The sequence below is a fragment of the Girardinichthys multiradiatus genome, chromosome 20 (assembly GCF_021462225.1).
Source record: "Girardinichthys multiradiatus isolate DD_20200921_A chromosome 20, DD_fGirMul_XY1, whole genome shotgun sequence".
Classification (NCBI taxonomy): Eukaryota; Metazoa; Chordata; class Actinopteri; order Cyprinodontiformes; family Goodeidae; genus Girardinichthys; species Girardinichthys multiradiatus.
In genome coordinates, this window is record NC_061812.1 from 31,894,517 (window position 1) to 31,911,691 (window position 17,175).

General features: G+C 40.4%; 1 protein-coding gene and 1 long non-coding RNA gene across 3 annotated transcripts in view; one reads left to right on the forward strand and one right to left on the reverse strand.

The window, feature by feature from the left end:
• Positions 1-17,175, forward strand: part of foxp4 (forkhead box P4) — a 115,437-nt gene that overhangs the window by 77,774 nt on the left and 20,488 nt on the right. The window contains exons 6-9 of one of the 2 annotated variants that reach the window (XM_047347077.1): positions 4,694-4,829; positions 9,046-9,247; positions 9,689-9,787; positions 11,983-12,081. In XM_047347077.1, coding sequence (XP_047203033.1) covers positions 4,694-4,829; positions 9,046-9,247; positions 9,689-9,787; positions 11,983-12,081 — 536 coding nt within the window. The remainder of the gene's footprint in view (positions 1-4,693; positions 4,830-9,045; positions 9,248-9,688; positions 9,788-11,982; positions 12,082-17,175) is intronic. The other variant, XM_047347079.1, reaches the window with a different exon arrangement.
• LOC124856542 lies at positions 764-4,805 on the reverse strand. Its single transcript, XR_007035366.1, has 2 exons — positions 4,669-4,805; positions 764-1,153 (listed from the first exon to the last, which is right to left on the reverse strand). It is a non-coding gene; the product is annotated as an uncharacterized LOC124856542 (long non-coding RNA).

Sequence of the window (17,175 nt, forward strand, 5' to 3'; positions counted from 1 at the left end):
GAAATTAAGCAGAAGTTTTGTTAAAAGGTTTCACTCTTTTGGCAGTCAAATGGTCTACTACATGGCTTTTTGTATCTATACATTCATGAACATTTATGGACCCTGAGATCACTTGATCATGGCATCGGCTCTCCCTACATCAAGAATAAAAAACTAAAGGTGACAAACCTTTTCTAGTTGTAGTACATCAGTAGCTGTAGTTTATCTCACTTTTGAAGAAATAGCTTATTCTGGATGAAAACTAGGAAATTTTAGCCCAGTAGGTGGCAATAACATCAATTTAAATTACACATTATTGACCAAAAATACCATGTTTTTGAGCAACGGCCAAAAAGTTATATTTTGATACCATCAGACAAAAACACCTACTTCCATGCGTTTGCTGTTAGATCATCCCAAAACTGTGGATAGGACTTTATGCTTACTTTTAGCAAGTTAAATAAATAATTAATCTCACTAACTCTTTTACTCTGATATTGATAATTTTTTTTTCCTCTCTGTTTCGAAGAAATATTTCTAACTAAACTATCTGAAACTTTACCAAGATGCTATGTATGCTCCTCAAGTAGGGGGCAATAGGTTAAATATTGATTTGCACATCAAAACAAAAAAAAAAGAAAATTTTTAGCATAGTTAGCGATTCATCCAGAACACTGGAACTTGCGTTTTCTTTGGTAAAATTTACTCCGTCTACATAAATATACAAACAGCACTGTGGTAAAGCAATATCAACTAGGATCAAACTGTAGCACGTGAAGGAGAATCTGGATCATTTAGACATATTTAATGTGATGACTGTTTAAGGTACAAGGAGCTATGTGTTTACATCTGTGTATAATGGCAATTCTTATGTGATGATGATAATAAGAAACAGACAATGCAGGGAAAACCCTTCAAGAGAAAGAGCTTGTGAGACATTTCTGAGAAAAGCAAGAAAAGGCACATCCTCGAATTTGTCCTCCTCCTCTCCCTCTGGGCAAAGTCCCAACCCCGTCCACCTCGGCCAACATGCTCCTTACTGACAGCGGGCGACCGACTCTACCGTGACCAAAGCAAACCAGTTGTGGTTGACTCGCATGTTGAGCGACTGTCTGAATTGCTTTTCCGTTCTCCCCCGTGCTCCTCCGTTGTCCTAGTTTTCAGGTTGCTTGTCCTGTAACAATGAGACAAGTGCAAACACTGGTCACACAGCCACACTTACATGCAGACAGAGAGCGAGAGGCCTGATGTGTGATGGTCCACTGGCCAAACATATACACCTGGGGGAATATGCCTCCCCGCAGAGCTGCAAGTAGCTGATGTGACCAAGGCCCTTCTCCAGCAGTCACTGGATCTGAGCGGCTGATATACTGTGCATCAACAATCAATTAAAATATGGCATATACTGCAATGCAATACTGTAGATGCTATAAGATTTTTATATACATTTTGTTTAGCATTTGCTTTTTTTTTCTATCTCAAACCTAAGTGAGCTTTGTGGATTTAAAGTCACCAGAAAAGAAGCAAAACTACTGGAGCAAATGGGGGAAAATCTATGGAGGAAAGAGCAAGACAAAAAATTCTCCCTCCCAACTTTTGAAAGTGTTTGTACATCAGTGACTATAACTTTTTGCCCTTTTCGGTCTGAGCTGCAATTCCTTTTTTACGTCCAAGGCTTTGTGGAAGTGATGCATTGAAAGAAAAACGATGTATGTGCATGCCGACACGCTGTTTTGTGTGTCGCCGGAGCTTTTGGGACTGGTCAGAAGTCAGCTTAATGAAGTGACTCTGACCATCACAAAAAGATATGTGCTTGTGTACGTGTGTGTCTTTGGCTTGTCCATCTATGGTTGCCTGTGTGTGTGTGTGTGTGTGTGCATGTACACATGTATGCTTCTGTGTGACTGGCAGGCTCAGACAGTGTGTGATGTGCTCATAAATCACATTGACAGCCTGTTACTGCGCTAGCTTTGGCCACTCAGCCACAGCTAATGTAAACAGAGCGCAGGCACACACACTCACTCGCTCAGTGTGTGTGTTTTAAAGAACCGTAGCCATATCTCAGGAGACAATGAGAGGGAGAGGAGGGAGGGGGAAAAGAGAATGGACAGACAAGTTTGAAAAGAAGGGCCAGGGTCCGTGGAGACAGAGCAATGTAGGAATGAAACAGATACAGTCTGATAGGATGTTTTGATTAACATTTTATTTCAACCAACAAGATTCTGGTGATTCAGTTCAAAGTATTAAATTGTTTCAGCATAACATAGATTCTCACAAATCTCACATCTGCAAGAGGCAATTGTTCCCAACTTACTGTATGGTACATTCAATGGTGTAATAAGCATGGAGTCTTTAATGAATGCCTGGTCATCTGTGCTTGCTCTTAAAATTAGAGATGCATGCCACACTGGCACTTTGTAGTGGCAAATGACTCAGATCTCTGCTGGTGACCAAAAAAAATAATCTGGATAATCCTATATAAAAGGTATATTTACTAAGGGATGATGAGTCTCTCAGGTCTTTGCTGAATTTTTTTCCTAAATGGTAAATGGACTGAACTTATATAGCGCTTTTCTAGTCATGCAGACCACTCAAACCGCTTTAAACTAGAGCCAGATTCACTTATTTCACACATTCATACACCGATATGCAGATCGGTAGGCAATTTGAGGTGTAGTGCCTTGCCCAGGGGCACAACGACATTTGGCAGGAGGAAGCTGGAATCGAACCCACAACCTTCTGAGTGCAAGACAACTACTCTTCCTACTGAGCGACAGTCGCCTCTAGTTGTTAAAGAAATTACTTTCAGATTTTCGTAACTTTGGTTATGCTCTTGTCCGTTTTGCTCTTTGTTTAAAACACAAACTCAGCTCAACTCAAAAAGCTGTGATGGCGCACAGACCTGATAGAAAATAAGTGAAAAAAGTCAGATTCCAAAGGAAAACTTTAAATTAAGTTTTTTTTTTAAACTCAGAACCTTTGATCAGGGTACCTTTAAAGGATTACAAGAAAAGCTGGCTCATCAGAAGAAATATATAAAGAAATTAAAGGATCTTGGATGAGTTTCACTGTGTAAACTAGGATTTGCAAGATAATTTTGATTCCACCTCAGCAAACAAATGTGTTGAGCTCTTTGCCTAAAGAGTCTACATACAGGCAGCCTTTGCAAATTAGCTTTGAAACAAGCTGCAGATGTGCAACAAATCAAATTTTCAGCAGTTTCCCGTATGACATTAAATTACCTATGCAAAGAATATGTTCCTGGTAGTTGTCGCCGGCCCACCTCTAGCTCACCCACATACACACATTAACACACCGTCACCACACTTTTCTTCCCCAGGCACCAAGTCTGAGAGGAAATGACCTATTTGCCCTTCCTGTGAGTTCTTCTCTGTTCAAAGAGTTACAGGTTGCTGCTCTGTTTCACACACAATGAGAAGTTGCATTTATTTATTTTTCAGCCCCACCAGTTATATGTAGGGGATAAAGTGCACCTCTCTCAGAGGTTTTGCTTGTGAAGGGTCAGCTTGGGGTTAGCAAATAGCACAGGTCTGCTACAGACTGAGACAGCAGGAAAGGGGGCACTTATCATCGTGATACACACACACACCCACACACACACACACACACACTGGCATTATCAGCAAACCGTATTATGTCTTCTCCACTGTAATTTTAACCACCTTACTACCCAAATTGGACTGTCCAGTTTTCTTTTGATGTAAAAGGTTATTTCTCACTTTGTCTTTTAGCAGCTGAAAATTACTGCATTAATTATATGCTGTTGTTGAGTTCTAGTTAAAGTATGTTAAAACTTACATTACCTTTAAAAAACATTTGTATTCTTTGAACATTTTCCCATTTTGTCACATAACAATCACAAACACTTTTAAAAAGTACTGCATAACTGTGATGTGGAAGGAAAATAATCAGTGGATTTCAAAATGTGTTGTAAAGGCAGATATACTTATTTCACCCATTTTAATCTTAGATCTCTAAGTAATATCAGGCACATAAGTCATCTAATTGGCAACCAGAGTCCATCTGTGTGTTATATAATGTCACAACATACTGTATAGTTATGTGTAAAGTAATCCATCAGAGGGTTATTAGAGAGCATTAGTGTAAATCATTAACACAGAGAATCCCCTCCAGAAAGGTCAGCAAAGGTTAGGTTACACAACCGTAACCATAGCTTTAAACATCTCACTGTTTAATCCATCAATAGAAAATTAAAAGAATACTACTAAAACAAGGCTGTCCATCTAAACTTACAGGTGGGACAGGAAGAATATTATTCAGAGTAGCAGCCAGTAGATTCAGGGTAACCCTGGAGGAGTTATTTGTGAGAATGGTCCAGTCAAAGTCCAGTCATAAATCTTATAGAACATTTATGGCAAGACTTGAAATTCGCTTTCCATGCATTTTGACCCGGCTTCAACTATTATGCAAAGAAGAGTGGGCAAAAGCTTCAGTATGTATGTGTAAAGCTGGTAGAGACATAGTCCAAAAGGTTGTTCAACAAAGTATTGATTTAGGGGAGCTGAATTCATAAGAAAGCCATGCTTTTCAGATGTTTATTTGTAAAAAAAAACAAAAAAAGGCAACAGAGGCATAAAGACTCATGGGTTATGAATACTTTTGCAAAGCACAGTAGCTAATTTGAAAGCCTAGCCTGGCTCCTCTCACCTCCTTTTCGTCTCCCTGTCAGCAGCTAGGCAGTAAGCAGCTGGCCTTCCAGCAGCAGCTGATCCAGATGCAGCAGCTTCAGCAGCAGCACATCCTCAACCTCCAGAGACAAGGCCTGGTTCCGCTGCAGCCCACTGCCGCCATGCAGTCTCTTCAGCAAGGTACGTGCAGGCACAGGCATTCACAAACAGACCCTGAAACAGGACACATCCTGACAAACATGGGCCCAACTACACGCACAGGGTCTGTGCCCAGCCCTGCCTGTGAAGCCTGTTAAGTTAATCAGCCTATAAAAGATAAAAGGATACATGATTGGTAGGTTTGTGGAAAGTACTCATTTAGATAATATGTAAAATATGCTGCTAAGCCCCCCCTGCTTATAGATGTGTGCATGTTTGTGTTTGTACTTGAGATTATCCAGACACAAGAAAATCATCTTTCTCCTATTCCTGTGCCCACAGGATTTTTTTTACCTTTTCCTACGTGTAACTTCTCCCACAGTCCCTTCAGCTTCTCAGCAGAGTTTTGGAGTGATAAATGTTGACTGCTGCTGGCCCATCTTCAGTGAACGTGTGTGTACCCACTATTGTGTGCACACTTGCACGGCAATGTTTCACACATACTTTTGAGCACTATCTCACTCACAGAGAATGCCTTAGGGGCTCTAAAGTGGCCGTAACATTGCTAAAGCGCTGACTGAGTTGACCAAACAGACCCATTTCCTTCCCTCTGTTTTTGATCTTTCACTTTTTCCCCTCATGCAGACTTGCATGGAGTCACTCACAGAAACACACACACACTCATGCATAACAAGGTTAAACTCTGCCAAATTATTGGAGGTTTGGAAACATTAATTTCCAATCCAAAGGTCTCCCAGAGGACAAGTGGATTTATTCGTATTAGAGAAAAAACTTGACTAGGTGGATAAGACTTGAGGACACAGCCGTGTTAAGACAGAGCAATTTTTCAGACAGTTGCAAACATTTGGCTTCAACGTCTCTTTCTCTTTCTTTGCTGCCCTTCTCTGCATCAGACTGGAATTTCCCTGCAGTGTGAAAGAGCTGGTCCATTGTGACAGCTCAGCCAGGCGTGAGCCAGAGCATTCCTCTGACCAGCCGTACCACACAAACATGCAAACACACACACATAAGCACACACACACACACACACCGCTAACCTGCCTCAAAAGCTGTTGTGTTCTGTGAATAGGTGGTAAGGGGTACCAATGGGGGGTCAAGTTAAGGCTTGTGTTTATTTCCATGACCTTATGGAGATGAAGGTAAACTATATATATATATATATATATATATATATATATATATATATATATATATATATATATATATATATATATTGCCAAAGGCATTTGCTCACCCATCCAAATAATTAAAAAGAATCAGGTGTTCCGATCACTTCCATTGGCACTGGTGTATAAAATCAAGCACATAGGCAGCATGCAGACTGTTTCTACAAACATTTGTGAAAGAATGGGTCGCTCCCAGGAGCTCAGTAAATTTCCAGTCCGGTACTGTGATAGGATGCCCCCTGTCCAACAAGTCCAGTCATGAAATTTCCTTGCTCCTAAATATTTCACTGTCTACTCTCAGTGGTACTATAAGAAAATGGAAACAATTGGGAATGACAGCAACCCAGCCATGAAATGGTTGGCTACATACACTTATGGAGCAGGGGCAGCGGATGCTGACGAGTAGAGTGCACAGAGGTCGCAGACTTTCTGCACAGTCAATTCTGCAGACCTCCAAACTTCATGTGGCCTTCAGATTATCTCAAGAACAGTGCATAAAGAGTCGAATGGGTTTCCATGGCCAAGCAGCTGCATCCAAGCCATATATCACCAAGTGCAATGCAAAATATTGGATGCAGGTGTAGAGCAGCCACCACTGGACTCTAGAGAAGTGGAGAAGTGCACTTCTCTATCTGGCAATCTGATAGACAAATCTGGATTGTCTATCAGATGCTGGTTGCCAGTAGAACAGTACTTGTCTGACTGTATTGTTCCAAGTGTAACGTTTGGTGGAGGAGAGATTATGCTGTGAGGCTGTTTTTCAGAAGCTGGGAGATGGCCCCTTCCTCTTCCAACATGACTTTGCACCAGTGCACAAAGCTAGGTCCACAAGGACATGGATGAGAGTTTGGTGTGGATGGGTTTGACTGGCCTGCAGACAGTCCTGACCTTAACCCATTTAAACATGTTTGGGATAAATAAGAGCAGCGACTGAGAGCCAGGCCTCTTCGCCCTGCATCAGTCTATAACCTCACAAATGTGCTACAAGAAAAATGGTCGAAAATTCCCATGAACATGCTGAACATCCTTCTGGTCAGCCTTCCCAAAAAAGTTGAAGCTGTTAAAGCTGCAACAATTGGACCAATGTCATATTAAACCCTATGGATTAAGAATGAGATGTCACTTACGTTCATATGTAAGCAAGGCAGGTGAGTGAATAGTGTTGGCAATATAGAATAAAATAGTAGCAGTATAAAATAACTGCTGTTCAAAAAACTTGTATCTTTCTTGCAGATATCAGTCTTGCCTGTCAAATCTACAGTAGCATTGTTTAAAACAGTCCTGTAAAATGTATCAAAATGAGTTGGACACTGACTAAACAGTGTGAATTTATAATTAGAAGCAAGACTCTTTTTTTTTTTTTCATTTTCCAAAAAATTGCATTTTTGGAGACACAAAGTTTAATCTTACTCTAGCTGTTCCGGGAAGGCCTCAGAGATTAGCCAACATTAATGAACAAACAGCATCATGAAGTCCAAGATACGCAGCAGACAGGTCAGGGAGGAAGTTGTAGAGAGGTTTATATCAGGGTTAGGCTTTTAAATAAAATCTCAAGCTTTGAAAATCTCAAAGAGCACTCTTTAGCTCATCATCTCAAAATGGAAAGAGTGTGGCAGAATATACACACACTTCAATAGAAATGGTTTAGATCAAGGCAAATTCATATGTGAGAATGGCCAGTCAAAGCCCATACCTAAATCAAATTGAGAATTATAAATTGATGTTCACAGATTATCTCTATCCAGTCAGAGTGAGCGGGAGCTATTTTGCAAAGAATGGGTAAAATCTGTATCTAGATGAATTTGGTCATACCTCAAACCATTGTAATTGCAGCAAAAGTAGGTTATACAGACTACTCCCTCTAGGGGGCTGAATATAAATGTAGGACACACTTTTAATTTAATTAATTGGAATGTATGTACCTGACTTTTGTGAAGTGCCTTGAGACGACATGTGTTGTGAATTGGCGCTATATAAATAAACTGAATTGAATTTTCAGATTTTTATTTGTAGAAAATTATAAAAAGTATGTATAATTCCTTCCATTTCATAATTCTACATAACTTTGTGTTGGTCTGTCAAAATAAATCCAGATAAAGCCTAGTAAAATACTTTGAAACTTGTGGTGGTAATTTGATAAAAGTTCAAAGGGTATTGATACTTTTGCAAGGCACTTCTTATGGGTTAGCTGGAACACTCTGATCTTGTCATATGTGGACACGCCAGCTATTGTTGGATAAAGTTATGATTTTTTGATTGCAAATCTATCCTCACTTGCTTTGTTTATTTTACACTTGGCACTAAACTACCTTCCATCTGTTTTCTCCAAAGTTACATTTTTTTTTTAATTGAACAGATTCCCGTGGTTTGGGCTTCCTAACATAACAATCTTGAACCACTTTACACTTTCACTCTCTGATCGTCTCCTCAGATTGGTTTGGTTTCTCGCATAATTCCTGCACACACACACACACGCATGCACAGACTTCTGTCGGCACACTCACACCACTTCATTTTTCCAGAGTGAGAACTTTTGTTTTGGCGGGGCCCAGAGAAGAATGCAGACAAAGCAGACATAATATTTGGATTGCTGCGAGGTCCCTGTATGTGTATGTGCAGATGTGTATTATATGTGAGTGAGTGCATGCTAAAATCCGCTGGAGAAGGCTGGGGCATTTTTAGGCGTCTCTCCTTTACTGTCAGATTGGACCAGAAATAATAATGCTGTGAGCAGAAGGAGCTCAGAGTGTGCTCTCATATTTTTTAGCACCACCAGAGGTGCTGATGAAGACCTTATGGGCAACTCCCACCTTAACTCTACTTTTTACTCACTAATTTGGCACTAAATTAATAGAATCACGTCTCTAAATGAGTCAGGAAAGAGCCTTTGCTTTGTTAGGGACAGGAACAATGGAGATGGCTAATGCCCAACATGACATTCAAATCAACCTCTAGGCTGTATTAGGTTGTACAGTTTTCAGCTCTCTTGTAGAATTTAGGACTATGTGGTAACTTAATCAATAAGTTACATATAATCATTTGCTGAGTTAACTGCATGATTCTTTCTTTAGCAATGTGTCCATCAGACCTCCAGCAACTGTGGAAGGAGGTGTCCGGAGTGCCGAGCGCTGAGGACGCCCTTAAACAGGCCGAGGGCCTGGACTTGAGCACCAACAGTTCTAATTCTACCTCAGCCTTCCCCAAAGCTGCCAGTGCTCACATTCCACTGCACAGCCTGCACAACGGACAGAACCACACCCCAAAGAGAGACAGGTAAGGAGAGCTTAAGGCGATTTCTTTCACTAACCACGCTTTCAATGTTAGTGTGTGCTCGGTGCTAAGATTGTTTTTTCTATTTCTCATTCAAACTATGCTATTTTCTCTTTTTCGGATAATATACTTATCAGTTAGCAGCTAAGCTTTTACACCAACATAAGTACCATTCGAAAACATGCACAACACTTATATATGCACAACACTGGTATAAATGTACATTGGGTTCAGTCTTCTCTGACAGGCATTTAATTAAAGGAGATGTGAAGAACATAAAAGTATATGTTGCCCAATTCTTCAGGGGATGTTTAGAAAGCAAAGCTGGTTTAGTCCAGCAATTATGATTGTTGGGACAATATTACAGATGTATATGCCGTGTTTTTGTACTACACACACTGCGTGGCTGTGTTGGACGCTCACAGGCTTGTCTTCATCTTTAAGAGCCAGGCTGTTTGAGTGGATATCCTCCTTCACCAAGGCAGACAGCGGAGATGACCATGTTCCTCTTTACTCCAAAGGCAGCCAACCTCCCAGCAGCCAGTGAGTAGCTATCACATATACACACACGTACACACATGTGCCGACAACCCTAGAACAGATGCAATTCTAAAGGGTTAACTTTAGCATTTTAGCACTAATTTAAGGGGAAAGGTTGGCCCTTTTGTTTAGAGAGCAGAGATAGCCATTTAAGGCTTAGACTTGACTTAGACAAGAGGGTTGGGACTCTCATGAATAATTTTTAAGTGATGAAGTCAAGAGTGAAACCAAGCAAGTGTGTACACCATAGGTTGTAAGCCAAAGACTAACTCTGACAGGTGCATATTCACCTGTCAAATTGAGTGTTTGATCTATTATTATTATTAATATTAATATTTTGTAATTGTTAATTTTGTCATTCAAAATGAAAACTCTCTAGAAATTTATCATTAGCCTATGTCAAGTAATTTTTCCTACTCTTCCTTAGACATTTATTTCCAATGCAATATAAATTACACAATATGGGGTTTCTAAATAAATCAGACCACTTTGTAAAATTTTTTGCATGTTGGATTAAAAGTGTTAAAAAGAAAATTCTTAAATGCTCATTTGTTAAATTAGGCCTCAGTTTAAGACAGTACAGTTAATAGCCTATACTGCACTGCAGTGCTATAGGAAGACTAGATGCCATGCACCTGATAACAGAAGGTTTCTATCAGTCTTTATAAACTTTAGACTTGGGGTCAAAGACTTGAGAATTGACTTGAATGTAGTGTGAGACTTGAAACTCAACTTAGACCTTCCCCTCAAAGACTTGAGACTTGACTTCAACCAGCCTGTTAAAGAATTGAGGCTGGAATTAGGCTTGTCACCCACAGAGTTGATATTTGACTTGGAAGGCTCTCAAAGACGTCAGACTTGACTTGGACTTACCCATCAAATATCTGAGACTTGATGGGAACCTGCCTCTCGAAGACTGAAAAATGACTTGGATGTGTCCCTCAGAAAGTTGAGACTTGACTGGGACCTTCCCCTCAAAGACTTCAACTGAACCCCAACATATTCCTCCAGACTTGAAACTGGACTTGGACTTGGGGATATCTCTGTTTGTGAGTGAGTCAAAGTTAAATAACAAGCATGAGATAGTTGAGCAGTATTGTCACATTCTCTGTGTCCTTGATGATCACAAAGAGGTTTGCACTGCTGTGTTAGCCTCCTAAGCTATACATGGCTGATGTGGAGGACAATGTGGTCAGCAGCAGTTTGTCATGTCTGCTTTCTGAGCTGCTTCTAAGCTGACTCAAGCACAGCCAGCACAGAGACACACTCACACAAACACACAAGCATTGCTCTCCAGACTGCACATCTGATCAGGAAAAGGGAGAAAGTGAGGCAGGGAGACATGTTTCCATCTGCAAGACAAATGTTTTTTGTTAGACAGCCTTCTGATGTTGATTTGGGAGAATCCCCATCCCAGTCATCATATGCACCTACTCACTCGCACAGCGCGCACACACACGTATACACACACACTTCCAAAGTCATGTCAATAAATGTGGAGACAGCAGTCAGAGGCATAGCTCCAGGTCTGAACCACATCTGCTACTGGACCTGCCACGCGCACAAGCACATAAACACAGTTATTGCATTTGTCCAAACCAAACCTGGCCTGGTCTTTCATTGTTACACTCGTTTAGAAGTACACACACACACGCTCATAACGTTTAGCATAAACACACGTACACACACAGGCTTACCACAAAAGAGCAACCAGTAAATGACAGCAACCACCACCAATCAGTCATGGCTGGTTGGCCCTGTGTTGGCTCTGTGTCAGCTTCTGAAACAGTAGAAGACACACCAACACTAATATACAAACACATGTGCAAAACACACACCAAAGGCAGGGAGATAGGTCATGGACCTCAGAATGTGCCTCTGAGGTTGTTGGACCAATTCCCTTTTTTTATGCCTGGCTTCTGTAACTAACCCCCACTTCGTTCTGTCTTCCTTTCCCTGCTCTTGGCTCGAAGATCTGCACCAACTAATCACAGCTAACCACACTCAGATGGCTGCACAAATGCACGCTGCTGTTACGTTCACATATTGCATGCATGTGTTTAATAAAATGCCGAATAAATATTATGCTGTTCCTTATACAATTATGTCTGAACTTAATTTGTGTAGAGATTATGCACAAAGTGTAACATCTGTTGTTGAGGCTTACTGATGTCTCCTTTTTATGTGTTTGTCCACAGTCATGAGGAGCTCAGCAGCTCCCATCCCCTCTACGGTCATGGAGAGTGTAAGTGGCCTGGCTGTGAAGCACTGTGCGAAGACATGGGACAGTTTATCAAGTGAGTCACCAAGAACTGTATATATAACTTATATGACCTAATGACATGGTGAAGCTCCACAAGATGTGTTTAATACCGTAGTGTAATGCAGCATAGCACATACTACCACTATAAATCCTGCAGTCAGGGCAAATTATAGGGTTGAATCCCATTTCCTATGCATATACCTATTTGATTTAAGGTGGTTGTACTTTGCTAACTTGTCACTTAATTTAAAGTGACGAGCAGTAGCGGTTAAAACCTTCCACTTTGAAATGGGACGCAACATCAAAAAGCCAAAACATCATCAAAGCTGGTCGACTTCTCCTACAAATGCTAACTCAGCGTCATTGTGCTCATATTAAATTATAAGTAAGTTGTATAGCCAACAACTGACTTTAGCATACAATTTTAGTACTGATGTGTGTTAGGGAATAATATGTTTATTACTGCCACCAAGGAGGTTGTGTTTTTAGTTGTATTTGTTTGTCTGTCTGTCTGTGTGTGTGTGTATGTGTGTGTGTGTTAGCAACTTTACCAGAATATTCTTAGAAATTTTTAAGAAGAGGAAGAATCCATTAGATTTTGGTGGTAATCCGGATTATGATCCAGATCCAGGACTTTTTTTTTTTTTCTATAAGCACGTCGCGCCATTGACCCTAAGTTGGGTGACGGAGTTATGTAGTCTCTGTCTGTCCTGTTATCGAATGTGTTGCTTTGAAATACATTAAATTAGATGATTTAATGGCTGACAGTTCCTACACAGGCGGGGAATATATGGAAAAACAAAAGAGTATTTCTATGTCCAGACTTTATTCCCTATCCCATTATTTAATGGGATAAGGAATCCCATTGCTGTCTGTCCATCCATCCGTCTATCAATCAGTCCGTCCATTCATCCGTCCGTCTGTTCATCCATCCATCCATCAATCCGTCCGTCCATCCGTCAGTCCGTCTGTCCATCAATCCACCCGTCCGTCCGTCCATCCATCTGTCCCGGAGATAACAGCTCTGTGAGGAAACCCAGAGATCCCTCTTCTTAACACTACTCTCCAGCCACTCTCTTCTTCCTGTGAATTTTTTGCAGGTTTCATATCTAAGGCCTGACCACCGTAGAAATAGCCACCTGAACCTTGTAGTGAACTTTTGAATTTATACTTTAAAATGGCCTAAAAAGGACTGAAAACCCTAAAGAAAGGATGGAATTGTGACATGACAAATGTGTATGATATTTTTAATGAACAAGATTGCTGCTGTTTTGATATTTGTTTATGCTTGTTTAAAATAATTGGCATTGATAAAAAAAAAAAAAACAACTCAAATTATTGTACAATAACTTTCACAAAAAGGTTTCTATGACAGTAAAATGCTTTTTTTTAATTATCTTCGAGGGATGGGTGATATGAACTTAAAAGTTTGTTACTACATTTTGCGGCATTTCTTGTGATAACGATAAAAGTGATGAGAAAAACTATTTAAAAATCCAGTGCAGTCTTTGCTGGCAATAGAATTTATGGTTGTCCATGTCTGCGATTGCAGTCAAAACTGATTATTAAGCAATTATATTGCTATGCAGCACACGATAATTGCATTTGATCATATTTATTAAGATACTGACATTTGTTGCTGCCTTCAAAAAACTTATAGTGGTCTTCTTAAAAATAATTCAAGAAATTTAACGAAAGGTTAACATTTGTGAGTGTATTTGCAAATAGCTCATACCCTATAGTTGTCAAGTAACAAATCACAATTTTAGAATATACCATAAAAGACTTTTGGAATCCCACAATAATTAATTTAATTTGCAAAATAGATTTAAAAAGTAAGATGAAGATTTAACTGGGATTCGGATTTGGACTTTTTTTCCTTCTGCAGAGATTTATGAATAAACCTCTTTAGGTGTACATCAAGAAAGTTAATGCCTGCAGTCTATAAAGTTTGCAGTAACTTGACTTCACTCCTGATAACCAAAATCTATATTTGAATTAAAACTTCAGCTTATTGAATAGTGTATGTCAGTCATAGAAATCTCTGTGGAGATCCGCATTTTCCTCAGTTTTTTTTTTACTTATCTTTTGCAATCTGTTGCATCACATTTGCTCTGAGGCACGTACATGTATGCACAAACACACCGGTACATGATGTTACTAGTCATGTGTATTGGTACTTTGTTTTCTAAAGATTCTTTGTGTGTCTTCTACAAACTGCCATGTTCCATTTTTTTGTTTTAACTTTGTTGCAAATTCCTCCTCTTGAATCTTGCTTATTTTTCTTCTCCGCTATGTCATTTTCACATTTGGAAATTTACTACGCCTCCTCCTTATTGGTGCACTGGACTTCCCCTATGGAATCGAGGCTTCTAATGAAAGGCCTAACAAGCCCCTTAATGAAGCCCTACACAAACCTACGCTCATTACCAACATGGGGTTTGTAGTTGTTTGAACAGTGGAGATATTAATAAGCAAGAGTGATGAAATAAGTATTCACACACAATCACAGGGGGGTGTGTGGTGACGGCAATGGCATTGGACAGTTGGATCAAAGCCTGCAAGTCGGCTGGGAAAGTTTGGAGAGGAAAGCTGTTGTTTGGTGTCTCATTTCACTTAGCCCGGAGGCAGATGGAAGGAGAGCAGCCGCTGAAGTGAAAGAGCATGCATGTGTGTGTGTGTAAGAAGAGAGACTGAAAAAAAAAAAACAGAGGCAGCGACAGATATTGCCGTCAGTCCAACAGCGAGCTCCCTCCAAGCCAGCCTTAGTCATCGCCCCAGGAGGGGAAAAGGGTAGAGCGGAAGAACAGAGGAGGGGGACGCGCCACTGTTTCGAGTCTTTCTTCTCTTCTGTTCTCTTTACTCTGCCCACCTCCCCTCTATCCTCCTCTTCCTCTCCCTGTCCTCTGTTACAATACTCTGGTTGTGGTCGCCAAAGCTGGGTGTAATGTGGGTTAAAGGATTGTCTGCTAGCACTCAGAGGAGTAAACAGAGCCTCTGTGTCAGGACGAACTAAAAAAAAGGAATAAAAGTAAAAAAAAAAAAAAAAACTGCTACTGTTTATGGCATAGAGAAAGAGAAGGAAGGGATGGGAGGGCAGGGGGCAGGGGACAGATTTAGTTGGAATATGTGTGAATCATAGGCATTTGGGGAGTTGCAGGAGCGGGAGAGTGGACAAAAGTGTGAGTGACGAAGAGGCAGATAGAGCTACACAGAGGGGGAGTTAGAACAGAGAGACGGGGGTGAGCTCATGTTTTTGTTATTATTATCATGCACTTGTGTTGAGCCATCTATCTGCCTAGATTAGTCGTGCCATGACATCATTGTTTTTGTTTCATCTCGAGTCTTGGCCTCGTGTTGGAAAACTTCTTTCTTTCTCAGACATTCACATACACCTACGTTTCCATCTGTAACACACATTATCACTTTTTAACTGTAAAACTAATCAAAGAAATGGCTCAAGGAGGTTATAGCCTAACACACACTTTCAAACACTAAGAATTAAAAAAAAATGTTAACATCCTAGAGCCTTGTAAAACTCTTCATACCGCTTGAAATGTTTTAATATTTAGTCACATTGCAACCACAAACTTCCAGGCATGGCCTTCTGATTTTTATAAGATAGACTGACACAAGAGAAATTGCTCTTGGTTTTCAATGTCATTTGAAGAGAAAAATCTAAAAAAGTGTGGCATGTAATCAGACCTATTTTACTCTTATACTCCTAAATAATTTATAGTCTTATATATTTATATATATATATATTTATATATATATATATATATATATATATATATATATATATATATATATACAGTACATCAAAACTATGAATTAACACATGTGGAATTATATACTGAACAAAAAAGTGTGAAACAACTGAAAATATGTCTTATATTCTAGGTTCTTCAAAGTAGCCACCTTTTGCTTTGATTACTGCTCCGCACACTCTTGGCATTCTGTTGATGAGCTTCAAGAGGAAGTCACCTGAAATGGTTTTCACTTCACAGGTGTGCCCTGTCAGGTTTAATAAGTGGAATTTCAAGCCTTATAAATGGGGTTGGGACCATCAGTTGTGTTGTGCAGGATGTGGATACAGTACACAGCTGATAGTCCTACTGAATAGACTGTTAGAATTTGTATTATGGCAAGAAAAAAGCAGCTAAGTAAAGAAAAACAAGTGGCCATCATTACTTTAAGAAATGAAGGTCAGTCAGTCCAAACAATTGTGAGAACTTTGAAAGTGTCCCCAAGTGCAGTCGCAAAAACCATCAAGTGCTACAAAGAAACTGGCTCACATGAGGACCGCCCCAGGAAAGGAAGACCAAGAGTCACTTCTGCTGTGGACGATAAGTTAATCCGAGTCACCAGCCTCAGAAATTGCAGGTTAACAGCAGCTCAGATTAGAGAACAAGTCAATGCCACACAGAGTTCTAGCAGCAGACACATCTCTAGAACAACTGTTAAGAGGAGACTGTGTGAATCAGACCTTCATGGTAAAATAGCTGCTAGGAAACCACTGCTGAGGACAGGCAACAAGCAGAAGAGACTTGTTTGGGCTAAAGAACACAAGGAATGGACATTAGACCAGTGGAAATCTGTGCTTTGGTCTGATGAGTCCAAGTTTGAGATCTTTGGTTCCAACCACCGTGTCTTTGTGCGGCGCAGAAGAGGTGAACGGATGGACTCTACATGCCTGGTTCCCACCGTGAAGCATGGAGGAGGAGGTGTGATGGTGTGGGGTGCTTTGCTGGTGACACTGTTGGGGATTTATTCAAAATTGAAGGCATACTGAACCAGCATGGCTACCACAGCATCTTGCAGCGGCATGCTATTCCATCCGGTTTGCATTTAGTTGGACCGTCATTTATTTTTCAACAGGACAATGACCCCAAACACACCTCCAGGCTTTGTAAGGGCTATTTGACCAAGAAGGAGAGTGATGGGGTGCTGCGCTAGATGACCTGGCCTCCACAGTCACCGGACCTGAACCCAATCGAGATGGTTTAGGGTGAGCTGGACCGCAGAGTGAAGGCAAAAGGGCCAACAAGTGCTAAGCATCTCTGGGAACTCCTTCAAGACTGTTAGAAAACCAGTTCAGGTGACTACCTCTTGAAGCTCATCAACA